At 40.0% G+C, this 24,901-nt stretch overlaps 1 protein-coding gene across 6 annotated transcripts in view; it reads left to right on the top strand.

The window, feature by feature from the left end:
- Positions 1 to 381: 381 nt before the first annotated feature.
- camk2d2 (calcium/calmodulin-dependent protein kinase (CaM kinase) II delta 2) overlaps positions 382 to 24,901 on the top strand; it is a gene marked incomplete at its 3' end in the record, with an annotated part of 39,160 nt that continues 14,640 nt past the window's right edge. For all 6 annotated transcript variants that reach the window (XM_083929189.1, XM_083929186.1, XM_083929187.1 and 3 more), the window contains exons 1-5: positions 382 to 792; positions 5,570 to 5,664; positions 21,262 to 21,321; positions 22,666 to 22,720; positions 24,229 to 24,294. In XM_083929189.1, coding sequence (XP_083785315.1) covers positions 731 to 792; positions 5,570 to 5,664; positions 21,262 to 21,321; positions 22,666 to 22,720; positions 24,229 to 24,294 — 338 coding nt within the window. In that variant the 5' untranslated portion in view covers positions 382 to 730. The remainder of the gene's footprint in view (positions 793 to 5,569; positions 5,665 to 21,261; positions 21,322 to 22,665; positions 22,721 to 24,228; positions 24,295 to 24,901) is intronic.

Here is a 24,901-nt window from a genome sequence, read left to right as displayed (position 1 = left end):
CCAGATGACATCAGCAGGGTTATTTTTTCAGACTCTCCATCTACAGAACACATTAAGCGGGTGGAGTGGCTCTTAAAAAAGGAATAGGACAAGTATTCACTTTTTTACCCCAAATCCCCAGACCCTTGTGTGCTTCTCACTTCATTTTAAATAAACAGTTTGGTCATCCATACCTACATTAAAGGTAGCTGCATTAAAATGCTCATGTACCTGGTAATATTATTAACAATAATACCAATAGTATTGTTACTATGATTATAATATTATTATTGTTTGTTTGTTATTAGCCTTTGTGAGGATGCAGGCAAAGGGGCGGGCCTGAGCACACAGCCGGGGGTAGGTGCGGTAGTGCGGCGTCTGATGCGCGCAGAGAGACGACACTCAAAGTGCTGGACGGACACACACCACAGATACGGAATGCACACAAAATGCTGCATCTACGAACTGTGACAAGCCGCTACGTGTGAAGACGATACAGAAACAGCAAACGACAACGCCGGAAGCTCCCTCGTCCGGATTGAAGCCCTCGCGCAGGCAGTGTAGGCTATTTGCCGCAGAAATCATCCCAACCAGGGCTCCCACCGATGCGCTTCAACTGTGCATGAATCCCTCAGTTTGGCTTCCAGGTCCAGAACAAAAACCGAGCGGTGTTGACGACTGAGTGTGGTGGATACTGTTTGAGAGTTCACCTTATCCGCGTCTCCGCTCACCCCTTGGCACTTCCTTCAGGATGGCGTTAACGATCTGCACGAGATTTACCGACGAATATCAGCTGTTCGAGGAGCTGGGGAAGTAAGGAAGCATGTTTTTTAAAAATCATCTGGTATCCTCTCTGTATGAAATGTCAGCCTGTTATGTAATAGGCCGCTTGGCTTAGGGACGCGAATTCCGGGCTCTGTCTGTGTATCTGTGCGTTTTTGTGGGCTATGAGCGTGTGCGTGTGCGCGCTGCTGATATGGTGTAGCCATGAAACCTGTGAAAGAGGACGGGGCTAAACACACTATCACGTATCATGCAGGTCTGTGCAGTGGCATCCTTTTTGTTTAAATCCCTCATTTGAAGCCCTGCTTACGTTTAGCGTTTACGAAAGATGTGAAACCGAGGTTGTCGTCATTCGCCTCCATCCTGTGCAGCCACTGATGTTGCATTTCGACCTTTGGGGTGTCCACAGGAGGGCAAGGAGCTGAACCGGGGTTAAATGCATCGGGGTGTGTGAAATGGTGAGATTTGGTAACCCACCCCCTCCCTCTCTACCTCCATCTCCACCCCCCACCCCCCGCGTGACAGAAATATACACGGTAATGCGACAGCAGACCATGTAGTTGGTGATGACAGATTCTCCAGCCAAGCACCGAGCTGCGGTCAATTATCAGACACGGGCAGGGAATTCCTCACCTTTGAAAGAGGGAGACAAGAGACCCACGTACCCGCGCGCGCGCGTGTGTATGTGTGTGTGTGTGTGAGAGAGAGAGAGAGAGAGAGAGAGGGAGAGAGAGAGAGTGTGTATGTGTGTGTGCGTGTGCGTGTGCGTGGCCATGACCTGCAGTCTGCCCAGCTCCCCATAGTCGGTATAAAGCCCCAGATGTAGAGATAGAAATATACTCCCAGATGTTGACCAAAGCATTGTTACTGTTTGTGGGTCTCTCCTTAACTTCTGATGGAAGACCTGTGTTTCCGGTGAGGAATAAGAAATCTCCTCTATAGCCCCAGCCTCATTTATGATCCTGTACTGTGTCCATTAATAATGCAGCCATATTGCTTTTTATATTACTTTTCAACTCACCTGAACCATTTACTGTGAGCAGCACACTAATTTATCGCAGGGAAGATCAAATCTGCATTTGTTCAGTATTACATTACTTTTGAGTGCTTATGTAGTTAAGTGCAAGACTGCACTGTGTTACCCTTTGTGTACACTACTGACATTATTACTGACAAGTAAACGTTATATTACTAGTGTTTAAGGAGTCTGCAAATAGATTTGAATACTGTACAGAAATTAATTGGATTTTCAGTGAAATTAAATTCAAATTCCTAAAACATAGCCGCATAGTTTGCAAAATGGTGAGCTGTGATTTACGTGATTGGACCAAGACATGCAAAACCATCGGTATAATAAATAAACTTATGTAAAAAGTTTGAAAAAAATGTCCTTGAATTGGTGATATTTAGTCGATATTATTTATTTGTTTGTGAGTTTATGCGAGCTTTGGTAACTTCAACCCTGTCTTTGCGACCCTGCACAAATATGTTTGTACCCGCAACTGAAATTTGGAATTTACTTTGGTAAAAAAGTGTTTTCTGGGTTTTCCAAAGCACAAATCTAAAGAAATTATATTTCTAGTTCTATTATCTTTTACAGGGGAAAAACAGTAGTCTCAAGTGCCAAAAGACTGAATATTAAATAATAAGAAAATGGCTGTTTCCAAGAAAGGAGCACGAGTATTTGGCATCTATCAGCTTATAGCAAGTTGAATATCAAAGATATGCACACATATGCAGTGCAAAAAAACATGTTATACAGAAGTTGTACTCTTAGAGACTTGCACAAAGTACGTCCGTACAAAGTTCTAAGACTTAAAGTTGTACTCCCTAATATTTTCATCTATTTAATTGTCTTTTAAGTCACTATCAAAGAGTAAGTTAATACAATGGTGATTGATCATATGACCCACTAATGAAAGCACTTCTACTTGCCTTTTTTGCCGACTATTCCAATATCCATGTCTGTGGCGACACTCTCGGCTTAGATGTAAATAAGCCGCCATGTTAGTGATGCTGCTGACAGCGATTGGTCTGTTGGTCCAGATCGTCACCAACGGCTGTGCTGCGTTAACTTGTAATCAGAAATTACAACTTCTAAGTCAGGCTTGTAGTAAGGGCAGACATGTTATAGGAACGTGTGTGTGTGTGTGTGTGTGTGTGTGTGTGTGTGTGTGTGTGTGTGTGTGTGTGTGTGTGGATTTAAGAGGGTAACACATATGGGACAGACTGGAAGTAGAGAGATGACTGTGTTTCAATAAAGTTTACAAAAGAGCAAAAAAAAAAAAAAAAAGACAACACACATAGTGCCCATGAACGTGACATTATGGAGGCTCTGAAAGAATTTGTCTGCAATTACATATAACCACCACAGAGGCAGCTAGAAACAAGGTATCTCTAATCTTATGGAGAGCAACTTTAAGACCAATCAGAACATATGTTGTGGCATTTTTCCTTCATACTAGATATAATGAATAGGCACAAATGGGTTACATAATCAGATCAATCAATACTTTATTTGTTAGGGACAGTGCACATTAATGAACAACGATAACAACATATCTCTGTAAAAGTGCCGGATTATAGCAAAGATGCTAATTTGCATCTGTAGTCCCTGCTAAAAAAAATAGAAAAAATACAAATACTACTAAATAAATAAATAAGCTAGTCATGTACCATATTTTCCATACATTTTTTTAACCCTATTAGTCTGAGAACTCGAAAAAATACAGACACATCGTCATCTTAGATGGTTTGGCTGCTAACCTTGAATCTTGGTTCAGTTAGCTTGTATTTTCTTTACTTTCAAATACAGAAGAACAGATAATATTACTGTGCAGCTACTATGCATTCTACCACGTTGCACTGTACAGACCCAGTTAGCATATGCCTCTCACGGTGTCATGCTACCCAACTATGCACGATAGTCAAGTAAAATTCTTATATAACATTTTATGTTATGATCATTTCCTTTACCAAATCCTCTATAAATTAGAGATAAGATTTAGTGGCAAGCTGCTCTCTCCAGAGGATATTAGATAACATGTTTATGGTATACATAATGCTATATACTCAGCAGTGACTATATGGGCACAAAGCTTATTTCTCATATCATTATAATGATTTAACAAAATAATATAACATTGTACAGAAACATCACACCACAGTTGTCAGATATTAGACGTACAGTAAGTGAAAGAACATGGTTCATCTGAGGTAATGAGTATTCTCTCTAGTGTCTGTATCCAAGCGTGTGTAACTATTTGTGATATCTCTTATGTTGGCTGGAACTGAACAGGAGGAGAACAGATTTTATTTGAAAGACAAGGTGTGCATAGAGGTTGAATACCAAAGAGGCGTGCAGAGCTAAAGCGGACGTCTCCATGGCTGCATTTAGAGATGAGAGATGCAGCACTTTGTTCTTCTCCTCCCTCAAATATAGCTGACCTAGTTTTTGATCTTCATACATGTGCCTGAAACACCAGAACAACACACGGCTTAAGCATTAGAAGGCTGGTAGGCACGTTGGTTGGTGCTGATGGTCTCGTGTAGTGATGAGGACAGTGTGTACTTTAGGTATGATGGTGTGAGTGTGTTCGTGAGAGTAGCTGCAAAAATGTTGCATCCATGCTTTTGTGCAATTTAATGTTGAAATGAGACTGTAAAACATAAATTTTGGCTCAGCCATGGTTGGTTTTACCTGATCTGAGGTCTGTTTCATGAAGTAAAACGGCAACGGGACAAGATTTGGGTGGCAGAAGTGTTCTGGTTTGGAGACCAAGTAGTATTGACCAGGACGTTTAAGCAAGCTTTGTTTGCATGCGGATAATCTGTTGATGTTTTTATTTATCGGCATTCATATGCAGGTATCTGTTTATAGAGAGTTCATCTCTCAACTAAAACTCCATTCTCACATCTGAAGTTGCTAATCTGACTCGTTCGGAGAAGGAAGTCTTGGCCTGGATAGCTTATTTGTTCCGAGATTGAATAAGGTTTATTTCAGTAAATTTAGCTTATTTACAGCAAATCCTGCAGGTTGCAATACATTTGACCTAAGTTACTATGGAAACATATCCCCCCAGACAAGCTTAGTTCCTGCCAAGCTTAGACTGAAATAGTCTCTCCTCCAAATCAGTTTGGTATCTGGTTCCTTTTTTTAGACTCACTCAAGCCTAAGTAAGGTGTTTCATACTTATCTCATATTTTCTAAGCCTCTGTATTGAGACATCCCTCTGACTGTTAATTGGTTTGTATGGATCTCACCTTATACAGTATATTGTTACTTTGAGCTTTTTTTAAAAGACATAATTAAAAAGTGTAAAAAGTAAAAAGTATAAAGTGAGATTTTCACATCATTATTTTTTTTTTTACTATAAAGCAGGTCAGAAAACTATGCCTTTAAACAAGCTGTCAGGACTTCCATGTGATTGTTATGTCACAACTATATTATATATATCGGTAGAAAGTGCCACTACAGTGCTCTTAAAGTCATTCCCCAGCTGCAATGGCGGTGCAGAGATGCCGAGATTACAGATGTAAAAGACTGGAAAAGGCTGACCAATCAGAGCAGACTGGGTTTTTTTGGGGGAGGGGCTCAAAGAGACAGGCGCTTAAACGGAGCGTTTCAGACAGAGAGTGAATACAGCTATATTCAGACAGACAGTATGAGAAAAATAATGCGTTTTCTGAACATTAAACCATGTAAGCATGTTCAAGAAGAAATCCAAAATAGTATGGTAATACTAAGTATACACCTGAAAATGAACACAATATGTCCTCTTTAAGTATTTCTGTGTGTTCCTTTCAGGGGCGCATTCTCTGTGGTCAGGAGGTGTGTGAAGATCTCCTCTGGACAGGAATATGCTGCAAAAATCATCAACACCAAGAAGCTTTCTGCCAGAGGTAGGAAACACAAACATGTACGTAAACAAACAACGGACAACATAGGAAAACCGAAGCAGAAACGGAAGCAGAAACAGAAGCAGAAAGAGATGCCCCAAAGTGTCTGAGTTCTGTGTGGGTGAGCTGTGAACATTGCTGCCCCCAAAACAGGCTTTGGGGCTCTGAGAGGGAACACATTTATGTGTGTGAGAGTGAAAGTCAGTGAGTGAGACACACAGGGGCAGAGACTTATCTGGGTTTTGGATGGTTAAGTTTTCTGTTTTTGCGCAAAAGAAAACAGCAGATATAAGAAGTAAATGCTGTAGCTGTGTTTGCCCGCTTGCACTTGTTGTGCTGTATGGTACATTCCTCCTTCCTTTTGTGTTATTCATATTTGTCCTTTGGTTTCTATGTAAATGTTTGTTCCATACAACCTTGTGAGTGTGTGTGTGTGTGTGTGTATGATGTGTGTGTGTGTGTGTACGTGTGTGCGCATGTCTTCTGTATTGATTCAGGGCTCTGGCTGGTCTTGTTGTCCCAGGGGCAGATCTCTTGCGAAGCCGACCCAGTTCTTTCACATCCGTCACTGTAATTGTAGCCGCTGGCCCAGTTGCCTTGGGCTTGGGACACACACACATAATCGCACACACGCTCACACATAATGTGCACGCACAAGCACACACGTGACCCAGGGACCACCAACAGCATATTTGTGATTACTATCCAATGATGTGTTGCGCTTTTGCTGTGCCTCCTTCTCTTCAGAAATGGTGTGTTTTGTCAAAGCTTGCTTGTCTGTGACGACTGCTGTCATACCACACAAGCAGTCAGGCCTCTGGAGATGTGAGCGAAGCCATCTAACTAAAATATAATTTCTAATAATGTACTATGAAAGGCCTTGGATGTCATTGTGCACTTGTTCGGCCACTGTCTATAGTTTTATTGTGATAATGCAAATCTTTCCAGTGTTGTGTAGTGTGCGTGCAATAACAAGAAACTCCCTCCACTTCTTTGCAGTATTTTACCTTCCAGCAGTGCCTCCTCCTCAGCATCCTTGTTCTCCATGTTCTCTGTTTTTTTGCATTAACTCTTCTTCCCTATTTACCATTTTCTTTTTCTCTTTTTATATCTGTTCTCTCTCTCTTTTTGGTTAACAAGACACTGTCATATTTCTCACCAGGCACTTCTACCCACCACCCCTCCTTCCTGCATATTTTCTCCTCTACTGCCTCACCATCTATCCCCGTCTTCACTCCTCCATCGCTTCGTTTCTTATCTCTTCTTTTCTTTGCTGCCTTCATGCTGCTTCTCTTTTCTTTCTGCTTTCCCTCGTCATCCCTTATGGATCCTTCGTTCTCTCCCTCTTCATGTCTCTCTTCTGCCCGTGTTGACCCTGCCGCTCGCTGAGTGTGGTGTTGGTAATAGACACCTTGGCAGACAGATCAGTGTCTCACCACTTGCATGCTGGGACAGATTTTCCAAAAATACTGCAAAGGGTTATCTCACCTCATATACATGAGGATCTGCTGGTGTGCACAAACACTCACACACACTCTTTCTTTCTCTCACTTTTTCATCTGTGTGCATGTCTGTGCATAGAGGTTTACATACCGGGCATGCTGGCGTGTCAGATATGGTCTTACCCTCTTTCCGCGATAAGCCCTAGAATTGCAACTCTGATTCCCTTCTCTCTGGCAGGATCATGACCTCCCCCCAACCCCACTCCACAGCTGTGAGTGTTTGTGTGTGTGTGTGTGTGTGTGTGTGTGTGTGTGTGTGTGTGTGTGTTTGTGTGTGTGTGTGTGTGTGTGTGTGTGTGCGCGTGTGTGCACGCGTGTGTGTGTGTGTGTGCGCGTGTGTGCACGCGCACGCGTGTGTGTGTGTGTGTGTGTGCGTGTTTGTGTGTGTGTGTGTGTGTGTGTGTTTGTGTGTGTGTGTTTGTGTGTTTGCCTATGCAAGTGCATGTGAATGTGTGAGTATATAAAATTGAAAAGGGTTTAGGAAAGGATTGGAGGCTGGAAAGCAGGCAGATCAAGGCACTCTGTGTGTGTGTGTGTGTGTGTGTGTGTGTGTGTGTGTGTGTGTGTGTGTGTGTGTGTGTGAGTGTGTGTGTGTGTGTGTGTGCGTGATTGGTGTTCCTAGTTCCATGCACACGTGTGGTGTGTCTATAGGACCAGTCACAGTCCTGCAATCTGCTATCCTGATTATGCAGCGTTTCATTAAGAGCAGCAGATGAGCCAGTGAATGAGAGGAAGCAGTGGAGAGATAGAGGGCAAGAAAAGGATAGGAAACAGAGGGAGAGAGATGGATAATCAGTGAAAGAAAGAGAGAATGGAAAGTCAACATGTGTGTGTGCGTGTGTGTGTGTGTGCTTGCGTGTGTGCGTGCGTGCATGTGTGCCATGCTGTATCCCTCACAGCAGTCGAATATTTGTCCTCTCCCTTCATGCATGCGTCAGTGTCCTGTCACTCTGACTCTGTCTGCTATCTTTTGTCACTTTGTATTTGCTTGTGATGTGCTGTTTGTGTGTGTGTGTGTTTGTATTTGTCTATGCAAGTGTTCATGCGCTCATGTTTGTGTGTGTCTGTAATCCCTCATCTTTTTTTTGTGTTTGTGCACATGATTGCTCTTGTTTGTGTATCTCTGCACTAGCCACATTGCCCACTATGTGGCCCTTTCAGCTTGTCTTAACAGTTGGGAAGGTTAGAATCCATTGCAATAAAGATGTTTAAAATAATAATAAGGCCTGCTTGTCTCACAGTGTAACTATTGCATTGCATTGTGGGAGTGATATGCAGATAGTGAAAAGAAATAGGGCTACATTTGCGAGGAGGGAGGAATCAGATAGATTTAGTAATAGGTTTTTGATACAGAGATCCTCTTTCTCAAATTTGTTTCTTATTTGAATTCATGCCCTTGATTAATTGGAAGTGTACCATGTTGGTAAAAGTCCCATCACTTCTGCAGATACTGCATTATTGTTGCAGCTGGTTTGATGATGTTCCAATCCACCGTTCTGTAAATGACCCTCCTTCATAAGCCGTTTTCTCATATGAACTCAGCACAATGCCTGATGAATCACACATATAGCACACAACAGGAGGTTGTCCGTTTAAGACGTGTTCTCACTAACTGTAATATTCTGTTTGGTTCAGGCGAGGGGGTGTCTGGGTAGAGCATGCGGGAGACAGCACATGACATGGATTACACTGCAGTCATGATTGCGGTTTGTAATTTGGTCATAAAAAAACAAGTCTCTTCCTGCTCCTTGAATTTATTTGATGATTTCGGTCCTTACCGACCGAACTCCCCGAATCTCATTGTCTCTCCATTAGACCTTTTTGTTGCTGTCTTCATGTAACTCACCCTTCTGCTATACACTGTAGATCAAAATGTAATACTCGATTTATTCTGAGATGTTTTTAGTCTTTATTGTTCCAAGTTTGATAGAATATCCAATGTGGCTCTACTACTGCTGTACTAGCATCCATCCATCCATCCATCATCTTAAACCACTTGCATGGTTGGAGCCGATCCCAGCACATTGGGCGTGAGGTGGGGTAAACCCTGGACAGGACGCCAGTCTATTGCAGGGCACATCACACTTATGGGCAATTTAGAGTCATCAATTAACCTAACACGTGCATGTCTTTGCAGACACACATGCAGAGAACCAGCACACACATGGGGAGAACATGCAAACTCCACACAGAAGGGCCCAGCTCGGATTCGAACCCAAATTAATTTGTGTCTGATGGGAAACATAATGTTCGGTGTAGGACTGGGGAAAGACTGAACCCAAAGTGTATAAAGAAGTCAGTTAAATTTGGAGGAGGAAGTGTCGTTGTTTGTGGGATGTTTTCTGCAGCAGGAGTTGGTCCTCTTGTACAGCTAAATGGCAGGGTGAATGCAAATGTTTATGTGAACCTTCTTCGGCAACATGCAATACCTTCAGTGCAATTGTCTCCCAATCAGCTACAATTTTCATGCAAGACAATGTCCCCTGTCACACTGCAAAACGGGTTATGCAGTTCCTTGAAGCTAAGAATATTTAAACAATGAAATGACCAGCCCAGAGTCCAGATCTAAACCCCATAGAGAATCTCTGGAAAACCCTAGGCGACAAAGTAATGTCTAAGAAACCAAGAGACTGCAAGAAGATGGTATAGCAACATCAGATATTCTATCAAATTCTGAACAGTAAAAATAACCTATTTCAGAATCAATCAAGTATTTTTAATTCATTCTCTGATTTTGATCTCCAGTGTGTATATATTTACAAAAAATATATGTGCATATTTATGTGTATACATAGTGTATGTTCTCTTTTTGCATATCATTCTTCCAGCTCAGTATCACGCTTATCGGTGTGGACCAACGTATGTATTTCAAGCTTTGGTGTGATACCGGAATACATTCTTTGTGTAGTTAGGTATGATTAAGATTTGTCTTCCCTCCTTTCCTCTCTTAAGGTTTTTATTGCTGTGTTCCTCCAGTGTCACTGTGACTCTGTTTCAACTCACTTTAAAGGGAAGGAGAGAGAAGATGTGCTACACAGAGATAGGAGGGAGGCAGAGGAAGGAGGAATCAGTGGGAAGGAGGAGGGGATCACATGACTCACTGGGTGCTAAAAATAAATGTTGGTCATTCTCACTCTGTGTCTCTATCTCTCTCTCACACACACAGTATCAAAAGTAACACATCTTTTGAAATGAGCTAGGTTTTTGGTTTCATTCGATGCTCACCTGTCTAGCCAACCAGACTTAAAATGCATGAGACTGGGAGTGAAACTGTAACATGGGTGTTTGTGTGCATCTATTTGTATGTTTGTTTGTGTAGTTGGAACATTTTAGGGTAAAGACGGTAGGGAATCTCTCTTGTGTTTTTTTCCAACCATTATTGCAAGAGTTAAACTTGCAATGACTTAAAATGATATTATCTCAAATTTAGTAAGATATTTCATTTTGTCTGACATTGTTAAAGGTTTATAAAAAAAATAGCTAATTACAAGTCTACTTACATTTTTTGGAGCTTTTAGTCAGATCTCATGGCCTTCATCAGAAGATAGAGCTCAACGAACAAGTTGCCAAGTGATTAGGTTACATGATGACAACTGAGTGACTTCCACTCCCTTACAAAGGCCATTAGATGTGCCTGAAAGCTCTTGAGTATAGTGATCCATATTACTGAATTTCACCAACTGTAACAGCGATGCAGCGCTGAAATTGTTTAAACCATTCGTATGTGTGTTGGTCATCATGGCAATTGTGGTCCTGGAGACACCTACTGTAGTGGTGTACTGTAAGTACTACAGAGGTGGTTTTGAGTATTTTGCCAGGTGTTTGTACAGTATGTTTGTTTGTCTGTCTGTCTGCAGCCGGATTTATAGTGTTGCAACTGTAAAAAATAGTCACAAAACGTTACAGGTATGCAGTTGAGATCACATTAAGGCCAAGTTCAGAGATGCGCGTGATCTGAGCAAGGGCAGAAGAAGTAGGGGGTAAATCCCTTCTATAGTTTTTTTTTTCTGATGAGAGTTTTGACTGCCAAATTACTAAACGCCAGGGCCTTCAAACTTTCGTAAATAATGTAAGCTATAATCAAAATCGCAGCTCTTACATTTTTAAAATGTCAGGATTTCATTATAAAAACGACTGCTTTTCCAGCCTGATATGAACGTACAGTATATGACAAACAAGGGCAAAGGACTCTGTAGAAAGTGAGTACTGCAAAGAGTACTGCATCTTCTTCTGTCTTTTCCTTTCTCTTTCTGTCCTTTCCAACCTCTGTTTTTTTATCAGTTTGATTTACCCCTTCCCCCGAACGATCTCTCCTCTCTGTCCTCCCTCCTCTTCTTCCTGCCTCAATCCCTGGCAGTGTATTGCTTAAGTCTGGTCTCCCTCCTCATGTGCTTCAAATTCATATTGACTAGACAGAGGCCACATATAATAATTACATAATTTTTTTCCGGAACCATATCAAGAATGGAGTATGAGCACTTAGGGGGGCATTAAAGTAAATTCCACATCAAAACACTTAACAACAATGTGCCTTGTGTTTCTATTTCATTTATAATTCAAACAGATGGAGATGCAAATTTTCCATTTCTAAAACATTAACTGAAAATGATGTCTAGACAATATATGAATATTATATTAATACCATATTTCAAAGGCTTCATTACAGTAAAGTGATGTAATTTACTGAACTTAACAGACTCTTCTAGTTGTTCTATTATTTCCCTTTGTCCACTTTAGTCATTATATCCACATCATTGATGACTCACTAACAGTAAACCCTACAATATTGAGGCATTGGTAAAAAATATTGTGATATTTGATTTTCTCCATATCGCCAAGCCCTAACTGTAAATATCTGAGTTGGTTGTCAGTACTAATCCACAAGTCCCATCTTGCACTGATGTTCTAAAATCTTGCAGACCTAAATCAAAAGCAGAAGAAGCAGAGATTCCAATTTCCCTGACAAGCAGTTGCAGCAGTAGGCGTGGAATGCAGTGTAGCTGAAAAAAAACCCCATCCTGCTGTCATTACATTATTGCTTTCCCCCACCTTTGGTGGAGGGAAAGTTCAGAAAGGCATTGGGGATAAATGCAGGATGAAATTCCCAGTAGATGTAGAAAATTTGGAATTTCCCCCTAAGTATTAAGAGCAACAATGATGTGTTCTTGTGTCTTGAATTGTATGTTTATAAGTTCGCACGGAAAGTTACATGAGAAACCTTTGATGGTTGCTATGCCAGCTCCTGTGGTAACCAGGGAGCTATAGTTAGTGATCTGTCCTATTATCTTTGTTAATCAGTGAAGGGACATTTTCAGACTACACCCATGCTTTTATTGCAGCAGAAATTATATTACCCTGAAAAACAGCTTGTAATGTTATTATGGGAACAGTATTTTGATACCTTGATGCTGTCAGTATTCTTGAGCAGCACCATACACTTACATGACTGATGCAGCCCATATCATAATATAGGAATTTACTGTACATTGCATTTAAATTGTAACTTTCTCAGTCAATAATATATGTGTTTATAAATGTGACTGTGTTTCTCTCATTCTCAGTATGTGTCCTGACCACAACCTTCTGATTAAACCACTTTTACATTAGTTAAATGTGCGCATGGCTGTATTACGCTGGATAAGATAAAGGCAGACATTAGTGTACGCTATGAGCTCCCAGCAATACTCCAAGGGCAGTTTTATCTCTGACACCAGCCACCTTTTGTTTCTCCTCAGAAGAGAAAGCAAGGGAGTTATCAGTCTCATAATTCTTCCTATGTTGGGAATCAGCAGAGGGTGACAGTGTCTCAGCGTCCTGGATGGTTTCATTAGAACCTCGGGTTCTGCGGGGGGGTAGAATGGAACCATATGGATAAGGACTACTTAGCCACTGTCCACAGAGGATGTTACATTCACCCCACTACATCTTTTTAATTAAAACTCTTAATTAAACGGGTGCAGAGCAGTTCCAGCACCCTGTTGTGGTGTGTGTGTGTGTGTGTGTGTGTGTGTGTGTGTGTGTGTGTGTGTGTGTGTGTGTATGAGGGATGGGTCCATTTGTGTGTGCACGTTGGAGTTACGACTTAAACTTGGGTTTATTTTCATTATCGATTAAATTATTGATTGGTTAAATAGCATCATTGAAGTATGCCCATCATAAGTTCCCGGAGGATGTTTTCTTACTGCTCATTTTCAGTTCAACAGTTAAGATATCCAAAGGTATTAAAGGCCTCATATCCTGCTTAATTTCAGGTTCATACTTTACTATCAATACTTACACTAATATGTTTTTTTTCAAAATAGCCCAAATTATAATACGTTTTTACGCAAAATTATAATCTTGTTTTTATCCGATTACTCAAATAATCGGTGGAATGATCGGTAGAATACTTGATTACAAAAAGATTTGATAGCTGCAGCTCTAGTTGTGACATCACAAGTGTATAGATTCTTGACAGCTCGTTTAAAGGCAAAGTTTCTGAAAACGGGCTGTGTGTATTTCTCTTAGGATTGAGCATTTTGATACTTTCGCAATATTAACACCTCAATCTGTTTTAAAATAAAAAAGAGATCAAAATAGTGTAGTAGTATAGTATAATTGCTGTCCGCTAGTATGTAGGCTATACTATACTGACCAGAGACCAGATCACACGAGTCCTGTCTGTGGTTAGATTTAGGTGAGTGAAAGATCTTGGTTTTGTATAAATATTAATATACTTGACGTGTCATGCTTCAAGTACAACTGCAGACTGTTTCTGCACCAGTTGGTGTACATTTTACTAATACGTTCTGTATCAACTTCCTGATAGAACACTTAATTTGGTCAACAAACAGTACAAGCTAGTTTTGAGCAGCAAATGTTTTTTTTCTACACAATATGTGTATTGTAGGGCTGCACAACATATTTTCTTTTGTATCCTCATTGCAATGTCAACTTGCATGATAAACACATAGTGAAAGACTATGATATTGCACTTAGGGATTATTGTTGGCAAAATCACATGCATTAACATAATACGACAACAAAATGCTGTGGTTATTTTGTCGCCTTTCTAGTTTGCATCTGATGCAAAAGGTAAAAAAAGTTGTACCTTTCCGTTAATCTTCCCTGCAGTGTTACTCTCTTTCTCTTTACATTAGATGTAAAGAAGTGTTCCTCTCTGTGTGAAGTCGCTCTGTAGCATACAGGTCACACTGCCATTACAAGCCACTTAATTAACCTGCGATTTAGCAGCAAAGTCGAAAGTAAAGAAATTCACTGTAGGTCTAAATGTCATGTCTGGAAGTAGTTGAGGTATGAGTAACCCAATAATATATTTGTCCATAAATTTGACGAGCACGAGCACAAGGCCTACGCCGGTTCTGACATCATTTTATGTGCGCCTGTTCGGACAAAAAAAAGACCGACCATGCGCGGACATTTAAAACAATGACGTTGGTGTGATGTGGAGGTGGAGTGTTTACTGCAGATTTGGTCAGAGGAAAATATTCAAAAACAGTTGGACAAGATGCACAAAAACTCCAAGGTCTATGGAAAGATTTGTAAATAAAGCGATGCATCGCGATGAAGTCCATCAATGCGTGTTACGCGTGACGTGTTACGCTGTGATGACGTTTAGGCAGGCAACAAGCATTCGCGCGAGGCCCAGGCAGTGTGAGTACAAACGGGCCTGGGGCGCGGGGGGAGAGGGAGGGGGGCTCAAGTACCCTAAAGCACGGGGCACGGTATGGATAGACAGTGTGAGTGCGCCCTTTGTCTCTCTCCTCTCTTTTTTTATGTGTTTGACTGCCTTTCTCTGTCAGGTGTTTTATCTGTCTCTATTTCTGTACGTGTGTCTTCCTTCTTTTTCCTCTCACTTTCTATGTCTGTCTGTGTCTTCTCTGTCTGTCCTTAAATCTGGTAGAATTAAACTTAAACTACAAAAGGAAAAGAAAACACACAGTGGAGTACACTCTGCTGCAGTGCGGTTGCAGACACATCAGAAATGGACCGAAAGAGCAACAAGCAGCACTGGAGAGAGGGAAATAGAGGTCTAAACTCTGTAAGCAAAGAGGTACCTGAATCTGGATAAGGGAATATATCTTCTTGCCTGCAAAGTGCATTGAAAAGAAAGTCAGACCACAAAAAACAGTTAATTATACTACATTAGCTAACAGCAATTTTTCAGGTTTTACATGTAGATCAAAAGAAAGGTTTTGCAGCAGGACAATCCAGGATGGAAGCATGATTTAAAAAGCGTGGAAAATGAATCAATTCAAAGTAATGTGGTCATGGCAGTTAGGGACTTGGTTACTTTGCCAATAACATTTCTGTGAGCCTTGAAGCTTTACTATGAAAAGTCACATAAAAGGATTGTCTCTAAAGCATTTGAGTAGCTCTTGTTTAAAGTTAATGTCGGTAGACTCAAAGGTAATTCTTTAGTGTCTTGAGTGTTGCGGTCAAGTCGTTTAATCACAAAGCTGTAGCTCTCCTTCTCCAAGAGACTTAAGGAAGACATATAGGAAGCTCCACTTTCCACTTAATGTCAGCTTTGCTGTCAACTAACCAACATGTAAATGACAACTGGTCCGTAAATAGATTGTTTTAGACAGTTGGTTTATGACATGACAAATGCAAGAGGTCAGTGTCTTACAGACAGCAAAGCAGCTGACAGAGACACAGAACACAGCTTCCTTGCACCGCCCTGTTCAGTCCACATTTAAGATCAAAAGAGAGCTGTGTGTTCACCAGAATGTGTCCTTTAAATATGCTGCATCTATAACATAGCAAAATATAAACACAATAGTTTTTTGAGATATATTTGAGATTACATAAACAAACAAGACCAACAACACTCCAAGCCTATACTGCATCATACACTCTTCAGGCTTGTTCAAAAGCACAAATATTGTAAAAAAAACAACAAAAAAGAACAGTTTCTGGGAATAAAAGCAGCTAAACAGACAAAAACATCCCAACTCGTTAAACCCTCATCAAAAAGTGTTTCATTCAGTTATTGATGAGGCTTTGACATGTTGAATTTGTTTGATTGAAGGGGCCCAAAATTGTGCAGAAATCATGTTATTAGTGATATTGTAGTTTTTGCTCCAAACTTCATGGTAATAGCATAAAGTGGACATTTCTGAGGTACCCATAGAACCCATTTTCATTCAGATATCTTAAGGTTGGAAGTTAAGGAACCCCTTCGAAAATGGCCAGGCAAATTGTTTTCCTTGCCACAATATGGTTGGTGCCAATGGATTCCTTCTGTCAGCCCCTTATTGACAGTAATCTCAAGACTGATCGCCAGCAGTCCTGTGGATCTCTTACCGGGGTGGCCAATCATATCTCAAGGGTACTAGAGTCCCCTGTCTGCAGTATGTGACTGAAATACTGGATTCAACCACAGCGTAGAGCAGTTGACTTAACATTTACAACAAGACACCCTATTGTAATTAACAATTTATCCACCGTTTTACAGCCTTAACAGTTGCGATCATAGACTGTATGGTAGTGACCACGGCGATGGAGGAGCTACAGCAGAGCCAATGATATAAGCACAAGTTTAAGCAGCTCATTGTCTAGTCTCTAGTCTTTTCCGGCGAGAAACTGCCGTTTGGCGTCATTATGCCAGAAGAATCGCACAACTAGGGAGTAGGCGGACTCAAAGGGCTGCAAAGTTAGAGTAACATACAGACATACAGATATGCAGTTTAGATCAGGTCTGAATGATAACAGCTGAGTGGACTGGCTACACATTTGTCTGCCACATTTGTCTGCACAATTACGTTGGCCTAACATTATGCAGAAATGCTGCTGTCAGTTATAACTAGCAAAAGCCTCTCACCAGTAGGGCTCAAACACACACACACACACACACACACACACACACACACACACACACACACACACACACACACACACACACACACACACACACACACACACACACACACACACACACACACACAGGTACATTGGAGTATTGTAAAGTATTAAGTCAGAACTCATTGTTGTCCGTTTGAGGCATTTTGAAAGTGAGGCACATTTCAGAGCAGCAGAAGTTGGTTCAGGGGAAGGTGCACAATGTGATTTTCTAGCCCATTAAAAGAATAAAAATGCTTTGACAGGCTAACATACAGAAAAATAAACCTCTACTCACACTTTTAAGCAATGCTGTGCTTTAATCCAGACTTGTATATCCTCACATCCTTTGCACAGGGCAATGTACAAACTACGTATAGAAAGGACAGGAGTAACTCAGTGCCCTCCTCGTTATGAATAGTGCTAAAACTTGAGCAGACCTCAACCACACTGCATTAAAATATTCACAAAGTAACTGATATGTTACCAATATTGTGCAATTTTATTAATTTGTTATTATTATTTGAATTCATTTAAGATAGTGTCTGTAGTTGTTATACTACTGTTCTGTTTGACAGTAGCTCTCTAACAGAGGACTAGGGCTGCACGATAGGAGGAAAATATGTGATAACATTATATATTACAATAAATAAACAGATATTAAATTGTACTAAGTGCTGCTTTCAGAATAATGCTCTGTGTGCTATGGGTTAAATTCTTTGATATTCCAGAGGAGATGAATTCAAATGACATACCTTTTAGTACAGAATTAGTTATTTGGGCTTTCCTCTCTATAGTTTGATAGTTGCGTGTGAACTTTCTATGTCGGCCATTTGCATGCAAGGCTGGTTCCACTGCAGAGGAGAGGAGAGGCCTGACGCTCTGATTGGTGCAGGAGTTGCTAGACAACAGATGTCCAGTCGGCTGGGAGGTGGACTACCTGTGGAGGAGGGAGAGCGTGTAGAGACAGAGTGAAAGAAAAGTGGAGGTGGAAAATGATGGCGAGAGGAAGTGAGGCTGTTATATGACAGATATTTACAGTGTACAGCACAGAAAAAAATACAATCAACCTAACATGACCACTTGGCATGGTGTTTTAATTGCTTTAAAGTTCTTCTCCTGTAGGCCTAAAAAGGCACAAATACTAACATTATAAATGATAAATGAATAATAATGAAAGATTTTCATTAAAATAAATGTCTGTTAGTCACTGTATATCGCCAAATGATGTAAAACAATGGTGATTGAGCCTATGGCCCACAGCACTGCTGCACAAGTTAACATTCAGGGGGAAAACATTCTGGCTTGTTTGTATTTTTTTCAAGCATTCACAATCGTCTTGGACAGTTGTAAGCTCCGGATGCAGCAACGGTGCCCTTGCAAAATTGAGGAGATAGCTTAAGGGGAGGAAAATGCCAGCTTAAATAGGCAGTGGCAGGCTTTATACTACACTCAGTGATTCAGACTAATGGCTCCTCGATGCAGATGAAAGCCCTTGTATTAGCAGTTTATACTTGAAATGTTTAAATTGGCACATGTGTCAATGATGACTGATGATATTAAAGGGATTAACTGAAAATGATGATGAAAAAGATGTTCATAATATTATATATCAAATTAAGTTACTACTTTCCAGATAACACTCTCTCAATTTTTCCCAAATGTTTTGCTTCTTTTTTTTATGACCAATTTCTGCATCGTCGGGTCGGCTGCATACACGGCATTCCTAAGACTATCCCTGAGTACATCAATTCTCTTGCTGTATAGGTGTACCAATGAATGCAACATTTTGGAAGACTTTCTATATTTCTTTAACTTTTTTACAAAAAACACAAAGTGAAAACATAAATCATATTTTTAGTAGATGTATTTTACAGTATGTAGGAGAAGGGCTGGGGGCGCAAAATGCGGACCAGTCTAATTTCAGTAGAACACTGTAAGCTCTTTAGTAATTTGTTGTAAAGTGTTGATGATCATGATGAACTATGAAGTGGGGCCATTATATAAGTCAGTGAGGAAGTTTAAAATGAACACAGGGTATCGGATTGTTTACATACAATAAGAGAATATTGTGACTAATTATTGGGGGCTTAATATACAGTATGTTGTAATAGTATGTATGTGTTATGTGTATTATCTATCTAATCATGAAATAATGGCTAAGCTGATTGTGTTTCTGTTTTCCTGTCAGGATGTCTGTCTTCCTCTCTGCTGTTGTGCTCGTCTATAAAACTGGCAGTATACTACAAAGAAAAAAAATCTAAATTGGCGTGTTCTTACAGGCAATATGGCAGACTTGCAATAACACAATGAGCAGCACTGGCGTTTGTTGCAGCCGTGTCTGTCCATGCCACTTGTCAGAAGTCTTTACAGTCTTTATTCACCCCCCCCCCCCCCCAACACACACACACACACACCCACCCCAGTCTGCTCACAGTTTCAGTTTATCTGCTGTTTATTTACACCTCTGTCACCTCTCTAACTTAAGTAGATGGTTCTGTCATGTGCCGCACAGATTGTAAAGCCTCTTGAGGAAAGCATGTGATTTGTGACATTGGGCTATATAAATAAATTGACTTGACTCATTTTAGTAGATCATGAAACTGACATCTACCTCTTTGTCCAGGCTTAAGGGAGTGGACATCTACTTTTATTTTCTGTACCAGGGCAGGTTTTGAATCTTCTTCTCCCCCCTGTATTTTTAGCTTTAACTGTAGTGCAGCCACACATCATCCCATATTTGTTTTGCATTTCACTGTTGGGATTTTATTCTGGCTTCATCTCTTCCACTGTGGCTGATAAACCTCACCCTCTGGTGTCGATGAACAGTCTTTCAGTCACAGTGAACATAGTGTACTGTACTGTTTTTTTTAACAGAGCATATGAGAACACACTGGATTCCATTTTGTTTTAAGTATATAACAGCCCCCAGTTTGTCTGTGTCTCTGCCTGTCGCTTCCTATAGATGCATTACACCGACACAAACAAAGAGATACCTGTGTCTATAATGGGAACACACTGCCTGGTGTTCTTTGTTGGTCTTGCCTCTGAGTCCACAGTTTCCATAGCATCAAGAAGAGCAGAGGAAGGAGACACGGATGAGAGTGAAAAATAGGCGTCCTATTTTATTTGGCAAAAAAAAGTTGAACCCGCTGCTCTTCTTTCCCTCTCTCACTTTCTCTCTCTCTCTCTCTCTCTTGCACTCTACAGTATGTCCCAAGGCAAAGCTGAAATGGGTCGCCTCAACGCTGTGCTGCAACACTCATTATAACGACTGCTGCTCTTACTCAGTTGTTCCAAATCAGAGTCACTGGACTTTGGTGTCTTCTGATAGGGAGAGTTAAGAGTCACTTTTTGTTTCACAAAGTCAGATAAAGTCAGTTTGGTCTCACAGAGGAGAGAGATGTGAGATTCTCTCTGATGGCTGTAGTCACATGGAAGGAGTACAATAACCCTTGTTACAATAACCCTCGTTTGACTGTTAAGCATGCATGTAATATAGAGTGAAATAAGCAGAATATACAGTATATAAAGTCACAATCTCAAAGTCCTCCATTCGTTCTCTTTGGCGTCACCTATTGATGAGTGATGAGGAGATGTATAGGTGTGTTCTATAGGATCTCCCTTCCCACAATTCAATGCCTGTGATTTTTCCTGAGAATTTCATTACACGCCCTAGTCCAGTGTGATGTATGTGAACAAGTACATTACGTTAAGAGCATGAAAAACCTAATGATCTTAAATATATTTAGGTAAGAATTACTTTATTTCGATTTGAGTTAGGCCTTATGAGCTGTAAAATACAATTTGCAAGTTTATTTTGATCACAGGGCAGCAGATGGAACGTAGAGCTCATATTAAGCCTGACGCTGGAGGTCAATATGAATCCACTGTGTGCTGTCCACTGATGCCTTCCTGTTTGTGGCACATAACCAACACATATCATGTCACATTATTTTTCTCAAGCATTTCAGTTCTGATAAGATAAAGAACAGGACCTACACAAATTTTACACATACACATACACATACATACACAAGAACAAGAGTGAATGTGAAGTACACAAACACACACTGAAGCTGACAATGATGCCCAAACACTGCGCTGTGTCCTCCACTTAGTCAAAACTAACTTGCAGCCAACTTCATGTTCGATGATTCAGAAAGCCAATCATAGCAGGGAATAATGAAGAGCAAATAAAAATAACATGTCTCTGTTTCTCTCTGTGTTTGTATTTCCTCTGTTTTACTTTTAGATCATCAAAAGCTGGAGAGAGAGGCGAGGATTTGTCGTTTACTGAAGCACCCCAACATCGGTGAGCTGCGAGTCCTCGATCTTAAAATACGCACACACAAGAACAGACGCTGATCCAAACAAAAGCACACATATTTTGTTCAGGTCTCTGGTGTATCCTGCTATGGCTATTCATCTTCTAGACACAGTTTTGAGGGAGAGAAGTGTGTGTGTGTGTGTGTCAGTGTACAGGTATCTAACGTTGATGAATCCATGTGCTCTTCCAGCTGAATCATTAGAAAGACACAGGGGTGCTACGCCCTCTCTCTAAACCACTGACCTTTTACACTCTTTCCTCCTCATTATACCTCTGACAGAACCAGTTTCTTCTCTTTTGTTCTTTTCACACTCATCCGCTCACATTCTCTCTTTTCTTCGCTTTAACTTTTTCAAATTTCTTAAATCTGTTCTCCACCACAGCTGCCCTTCCAGTCAGATTTCAAAGATTAATTCTTCTCTTATAAAGTTTGGGTACACCTTGAATATTTTGACTACCTGGCTTGGAAATATTAAAAAAAAAAAGAATAAATTAATTAAATTACCTAGAAAAAAAGAAAATAAACTATATAGGACAATTCAGGATCAGGAGCCAAATGCTCAGTGGGCTTTGAGGGAATTATTGACTTCATAATGTCAATACTAAATCCTGTGTATGTTAATACCTCAGATTAAAACAGCACAGCTGCAAGGATCAAGGACCAAAGTGGAAGCCAGTCCGAATATTTATTTCCCCATATTAAATGTTTTAATTAGGGCTGGGCGATATGGCTAAAATCTTCTTTCCAATATATTTTAGAGATTTTGATTTTTCATATCTTGATAACAATGTCACGTTATAGCATGTTTTCTGGTAATTCAATAAATAAATAGTCCTTATGTAATAACCACATGGTAAAGCTATTAACAATTTTGGTATACTCCTTTGTGAATGAATTACTTGTCAAATGAAAAGTGCGTTGTGTGTATTTGCTCATTTTATTAAGAACCTTAGTGCGAAAAATAACATACAAGAATCAGAATGTAATCATGATAGAAATGATATAGAAAAATACATACAATAGACATTGTTATATTATTTTGATAATACATATTATATCACCCAGCCCTAGTTTGATTGGATTTAAAGAAAAACATTAACTCATTGTCTTTAAATCCAAGACAGTCAGCATAAACATGTTTGATCATAGATTTTACACAAGTAGGAATTCATTTAATCTTTTTTTCTAATCCACATAAGCACAAAGGAAGGTGTAAATAATGAGTATTTGTATTGAGGTATTGTCTGATATCTGTTTCATTTTGGCACTTTCTTCTGTCTCTTTTCCTTTTCTGTCTTGTGTTTGTGTTTGTTGAATTTTCTCGACAGTACGACTCCATGACAGCATATCTGAAGAGGGTTTCCACTATCTGGTTTTTGATCTGTGAGTAACTACTAGGACTCTCTCACACACATTCCCTGTCAACTGTCACCATACTTCTAATTTCACATATTTTGTCTTGTTTTACTTTCCCTTCTAACTTATGTTTAAATTTAATATCCTTGTTCTATGAAGTTGAATTGGGTTAGAGCCATTTTCCGTAAATCTAAGTTTGTCTTGTTCCTAGGTAGCAGTGTGATTCAAGTAATTTGGTCCAAGTCCCGAGTATTTTTTTTATTGGGCAAGTCAAGTCAAATTCACAGATTATGTCAAGTCAGGTTGAGGCCTTAGTTAAGGCAAGTCAAGTCCCAAGTCAAGTCAGTTATTTCGGTGATTGGGTTGATTAGTGATATCAATTGATATCAGGCTAATGTTAGCTAGCTACAGAGTTGTGAGAGAGAGTAGATTGTATCTGTTCACAGACACCGGGTAATCTTACACACAATTGTAATATGACATTTTTAATTTTGAAACTGAAAACATAAAATTAACACAGACAAGTAATTTGAGTCATCGTGTCTCGCCAAGTCATTTATCTTCTGTCAAGCCAAGTCAAGTTACAAATCATCAAAACACTGACTTGAATCACTTCAAGTTCAAGTCCACATCTCTGGGAGTTCAGACAGATAGGTGATTTACTGAACCAGGTTGCACCATAAAAATGAAGGAATGTAAGAAACAGGTAGCCTAACTCTGTCCTCTATAAAGCAACCAGCTAAGTTAACAAGAAGTCACTTCAGCATCACAAGCTGTAACTTAACTACCAAATATAAAAGTTTTAGGGGACCAACTGGTGTATTACATGTAACGTACTGTTGCTTTGTTTTATTTTTACATGGATGAAAAAATCTGCGGTTTAGAGAGGGTGGGATACTGTATCCTATTGAGCCAACCTAACCAATGTGCTAAGTTAGCGTAGTCATTCAGTCTGACATTATTAACATAATGCTTTGTAATTTAAGTTGTATCATGTTGTTTAAGCCAAATGTAACTTAAAGTATCACAGGTCTACATTATCAGTAAAAATAATTAAGTTGTAAATTAGGTGTCAGTTCAGACGTGTGAACCATGTTTCATATTTGCTAACAATACCTCTTTTACTAACGTTTTGTCACTTAGTTAGCTTAGTCAGCTACACACCAGTAACATTACACCAATTACCAGCTAATCTCGGCATAATGTTTGGCTGCCTATTAAAAACCTTATTAAGATACACAAACACACAAACACACAAACACACACACACACACACACACACACACACACACACACACACACACACACACACACAAACACATACCCACATGCACGTATGTGAAATATTAATACCGGGCTTTATCTTGCCTAACTGTTTATGGATGTAATAACTGGTGTGTGTAAGGATGTTTATACTGTAAATACATGAGGCTGTGTGTATGATTGAGTGCAGTTGAAAACAATGCATGATTGTTTCCGTCATCGATACAGAAACATGTGCACTATAATGTTTTATGATTTATTTTTCTACACAGGGTGACAGGAGGAGAGCTGTTCGAGGACATCGTAGCCAGGGAGTACTACAGTGAGGCTGATGCCAGGTAACACACACACACACACACACACACACACACACACACACACACACACACACACACACACACACACACACACACACCACACACACACACACACACACAATGCTGAGCACAGAAGCCATTATGTATCTCTGTTATGGGTGTATATTTGTGTGTTTCACATGGTCTCCTCAGAGGTGTAATACAGCTGCCTTGTCTCTGAGGCATCTCATAGAGTTATTTATAAAGGTGATTAACGATATATAGCCTGTGGCATTAATCATACACAGCCTACCTTACACTGCCAGCTTTGTGTTGAAAGGCTTTTTCCCAAGAGAGAGAGTGAAAGGGAAATGTAGTGTGTGTGTATCTGTGTTTTCTTGTCATAGACACTGTGCTGTATAGCTTCGGTTTGTCTTTCTAGTGTAATACAATGAAAAAAAAATGACTTCCCTTCATGTGACTTAATGTCACCTATCAAGAAAGCAGCATCACACATGAGAAGCCTAATATGATACATTGTTATGGGACTGTTTCCTCTTTTCTTCCCCTTAATTAATTACCTCCATATTCTCTTCTCTGCCTTTCTTCCTTTCCTTTTCTGTCTCTCCTTCCATTTATTCCATCACAA

This window comes from Echiichthys vipera (assembly GCF_963691815.1).
Source record: "Echiichthys vipera genome assembly, chromosome: 2".
NCBI classification, from domain to species: Eukaryota; Metazoa; Chordata; class Actinopteri; order Perciformes; family Trachinidae; genus Echiichthys; species Echiichthys vipera.
Note: the sequence above shows the minus strand (reverse complement) of the source record. Positions and strands in the feature narration are given on the sequence as shown.